The sequence below is a fragment of the Triturus cristatus genome, chromosome 10 (assembly GCF_964204655.1).
Source record: "Triturus cristatus chromosome 10, aTriCri1.1, whole genome shotgun sequence".
Lineage (NCBI taxonomy): Eukaryota > Metazoa > Chordata > Amphibia > Caudata > Salamandridae > Triturus > Triturus cristatus.
In genome coordinates, this window is record NC_140593.1 from 1,177,987,771 (window position 1) to 1,177,992,584 (window position 4,814).

At 36.7% G+C, this 4,814-nt stretch overlaps 1 protein-coding gene across 1 annotated transcript; it reads right to left on the minus strand.

The window, feature by feature from the left end:
* Positions 1 to 3,542: 3,542 nt before the first annotated feature.
* On the minus strand, positions 3,543 to 4,463 carry LOC146796943 (olfactory receptor 1E16-like). Its single transcript, XM_085630278.1, has one exon. The coding sequence runs from the start codon at positions 4,461 to 4,463 to the stop codon at positions 3,543 to 3,545; it is 921 nt and encodes a 306-aa protein (XP_085486404.1).
* Positions 4,464 to 4,814: the final 351 nt, after the last annotated feature.

Consider the following 4,814-nt stretch of genomic DNA (forward strand, 5'->3'; position numbering starts at 1 on the left):
AATCTGAATGTGCCAAGGAAATGACAGGAAAAGGATTGATTGTCAACTGTTAGCAACCAGTTCGGTAACTTAGGTAAAGGACTAGTGATTTCAATCTTGAGACCATTAGTAGCATTCTCGTTGTGCATAATGCTGATGTTGCTGTTTACACAACATTGAACACATTTTTGACAAACAAAAGCTAACGTGCACCTTGCACACATCTAGAAATTAACATCAAAACTAAGGAAAGTTGAAGTACAAGCACCGTGAAGGAGTGCTTGAATTTGGATAAATAAAAGAATTTGAGTTACAATGTGTTTAACATATTGTACATATTAAGTACTTTATCTTTTTTAAAAAATGTCAATGAAAAGTATTAGTGAAAAGGTTTGCTATAATGGAAATTAACAAAGAATTATTATTGTAAATGAGTTTCACAGGCAAATGTGTTAACACAAGTAATCTAACCTCCCATCTTTAATTTTCTATTGCAATGCACCTTAGAGAAAAGAAAGTGTTGCAAAATTAAATTAATACAAGGAAAATGGATGAAACGTTCACAAATTATGCTTTATAATATTAAGAGTTTAGATATATGTAAATGAAAAAATAATATTAACTTTTGAGAATATTTTACATGTATGCACTTTTACATTTTTTTTGTGGTAATACATAGTTAAGGTGGAACATTTCTATGCAATAATCGTTGACATTATAGTTTTTTCCCATGTGATAGAACTTATTAAAAATTTTACGTTTGAATTTAAAAATTAGATTATCTTGCTGAATAAGAGATTATGACTTCAAATGCATTAAATAGCTTTTTTTCCTTAGGCTTGAATTATTTCATAGTTGAAGAACCGTTGCTACGTTTTCCAAATGTTGCTTCATCTGTTTTTTTCTCATTGCCTTCTGGAGTAAGTAGCTACTTGTCTTTACCTCTTTGTGTGAAAGCATGGAAACTCCTTTTTTCACTTTAACCAATGAAGAGAAACAAAGTAAATACATTCTGTGTCAACTAAAGTATGCGGACAGAATGGACATTAATTTCTCATTATTTTAATGGGAAGAAAGATTAAATTTACTAATTTGTACCTTGTGATCAGAAGTGCAATCACATGGTGGTCAGACCATGGTGGTACGACAACAAATGTCACATTTGACTATTGGAACTATAAAAAGTGATTCCATAGGCGGAGGTGCAGACTCTATACTCTTCCTTGCTGACCTTCCTGAGCATACCTAGTGACTTGGACTTCATGCAGAGAGCGTTCTGTTCTCTATTGAAGAGTCCCTTTCTTGCTCCTTCAACTGAGTCTATTTTGCTAATGAACTTCCCCTTTGGACGATTTGGAGTTATCAGTTGGGAAACCAGTTCTGAACTTTCCCTGTTATTGACTCATTTTGTTTGCTCATGCCCATGGACTTTCCTCTTGTGGATTTTAACGAGATCCGTTCTGCAATTCTTGGAGAATTCCTTTCAAGAAAAATCATCCTTTTGACTTTATTGGTAATAGAAAGCCTATGTCTATCCATCCTTAATTGGATTTTTGTACTCAGCTATAGATTCATTTGAACTATTTGAATTATTTTATATTATGTGCTGGTAGACTCGTGGCCAAGCTGCTTAAAATGTTACTTATTTTCATGGATTTTGGATCATTCATACAATGACTCATTATTCCAAACTTGTCAGAATCTTTTATTGATTGTGTCTAATGTTGTTTCTATGGAAACTGTGTTTACCAGTATTTGATTTTTAATGCATAATAGCGATAATCATAGATTGTTTACAAAACACAAGGTTCTATTTCTTCTGTTCTGCATAGCAGGTGCAGAACTGCTAGTTTGCATGATTCTTGCTAGACTGACCTTTTCCAGGAGGGTTGGACTACCTGCTGCCATCCTTTACGTTTATAGCATTGTTATGAGGGTGGTCTATTTAAATTTGATTACTCATTTGTAAATTTACCGTCAATTAATTGGTCCTCATTGGATGGCCAACAGTCTGACACCTTATTTCTCACACCTCACTACAACCTACAAGATCTATTGGAAGACCAATGCCTCTTTGGGAAATTAATCTGATTGTTGTTGGAAAGTGAGTGGTGGTAGTTTTGGGCCCAGAACAGACAAATCAGCTTCTACTGCAACAAGAGCTTTATGAGTAACCAGGGGGAAGTTATTCTGTAGCAGCATAAATTACATATATGAGTTTTGGCCATAAAAGGCACTCTGAGTTTAGTCTTTAAAAGGAGGGTCTTGAAAGACTGAAACCTTTTGAGTGTACTGGCCTGAGAGACAACAGAGTGTGCCCCCTGCCCTCCCACGCTTTGCGACACAGAACTGTTTAATGGCTCCATCTCCTTGGTTTCATTTGTGGTGTAAGAGTGACATCCATCGCCACAGTTGAAAATGTCCCTGAATTATCATTGCCTTGTACAGGTCCATTTAATTTAACAATTAATGTCTTCTTATCCCCTTATTGATTTTGTTGCATTTTACTCATATTTTAATCCTTAAAGTTTTCACATTTTCATTAAATCAATATAGGCATTTTATTGGTGTGTTTCATTACTTTAATATTTTTTCTACTGCTTAAATAATCAACATGCGTATCCTGCTGATGTGTCAATTCTAACAGGAGTAAAGCCCAATTTATTTTTAAATAAATTGTATTTTGGCCTCATAAGAAATTAGAACACTAACTTGAAGAACATCACCTCCCCCAGAGTAATCATTCAGACAATGACACTCACCCCTCGCCGGATAGTCACATATTTTCAAGAAACATATATAACGATATCTCTTAATCGTAGCATAAGTGAGACTCAGGGTGAAAACAGAACTTAAGTTTCCCCTTACCCACATTGCTACACCTTATGCTACCTTTATCTCAACAAATCTTTCTCTTGGATACAGCATTAAGGAAGGGCTTGGCTGCAAAATGCCATCCAGACATTTCTTTCCATCTATCATTGTAAAATCAAGGATCACACTTTTGTCCATTCTGAAGAATCACTAAGATGTTTGGATATGTAAGTTTTACATACATACACACAAATATCTTTTTTGAGTGAAAAATGTTTTTTGTATTCGCATCCTTTAGGTTTGTCTTCATGAAAGAACTTGCTCACATGCTTTTTGTGTCAGTAAGTCTTTGCAAAGGCATAGTGAGTGGGTTCCAAAGGGTGGTAATGTGTGGTAAGTTTCTGCACATTCACAATCGTAAATATTGGTGGGGATTATTAAACCTTTCTCTGTGCCACCGCATCCTGAAAAAGGAGCAATAATTTTCCTGTGGAGAACAATGAGCATTTTTTACTTTGTGGCAGATTTTCATGTGTTAATGTATCCAAATAATTTTGCTCATAATAACATGTACATGGTTTTTGAGTAATACATCTGCACCTGTGGAGATTGTAAAGGACAGACCTACAGGTTCAGAAATTCCACTGTCTGTAAGATTGAGACCCACAGTTTTAGGCACACTATTGGTGTGGTTCTCACTCATGATACATTACACCGCATGACATCCTCATTTCTGTATATAAACAGTTTCAGAATCTAATCCAGGTTTTTCGAAGAGCCCCTTTGACTTCCTTGTTCCTCAAGCTGTAGATGAATGGGTTTAGCATTGGGGTCACTACAGTGTATATAACACTGATTGCTTTGTCATATTCTAAAGAGTAACTTGACGATGGCCGGACGTACATGAAGAGGATTGCACCGTAAAACAATCCAACAGCAGTAAGGTGCGATGTGCAGGTGGAGAATGCTTTGTACCTCCCCTTTGATGACTGAATCTTAAGTACAGCGGATATGATTCTGATGTATGATATCAGAATGAATATCATGGGCCCCATAATGATAAAGGAGCCCTCAGTGAAAATTATCATCTCATTTACAAAAGTGGTAGAGCATGAAAGCTTCAGCATAGGCGGGACATCACAGAAGAAATTATGTATTATATTGGAGCTACAGAAAGATAACCTAGCACTCATAATTGTGTGCATCAATGCATGCAAGCAAACTATTAACCAGGAGCCAGCCACCAGTAGGGCACACAATCTCCAGCTCATGATAGTTGTATAGTGCATGGGGCTGCAGATTGCTAGGTAGCGGTCAAATGCCATCACTGCAAGGAGGAATCCGTCCATAACTCCAGCACAGAGAAAGAAATACATCTGGATGAAACAACCATAGAATGAAATGGTCTTTTGCCCAGAAAATAGATTAAACAGCAGTTTGGGCACTGTAGCTGTTGTCAAGCAGAGGTCCACCATCGATAGACTGCAGAGAAAGAAATACATAGGGGTGTGCAACTGATGACTTCTGATGATCACTGAGATAATGGCAACATTTCCAATCAGGGTGGTAAAATACATGATGAAGAAGAGCACAGAGAGAAAACTATCATGCTTGGGATTACTCGACAGTCCCACAAGAACAAATGTATCCATGATGGTGTGATTATCCATTTACACTGAGTTGATGTGCTTGGAACAAGAGAGAAGAGACATCATTAATACGCTATGATAGAAATGCAGCACATATGACAAATGTTGAGCTCTCTGACTCAATTAAAGAAATACAATATTGAAATTCACTACAATTGCCTGCTGAATTACACAAAAGCTGCCATCTTTGGCCACGTCCTATGATCATGGGTGGTGCATGCAAAGACAGGGGGTGAGGAACAATCTGCTAAATTGGAACAGATATCTCTTATGTGTGTTAATGGTAGTTGACAGTGCTATCCAGTGTATTTGGTGATGTTTTTTCCAGATACTATTGGTGGCTTCAGTAATTTAACAAGTCCAGATGGAGTC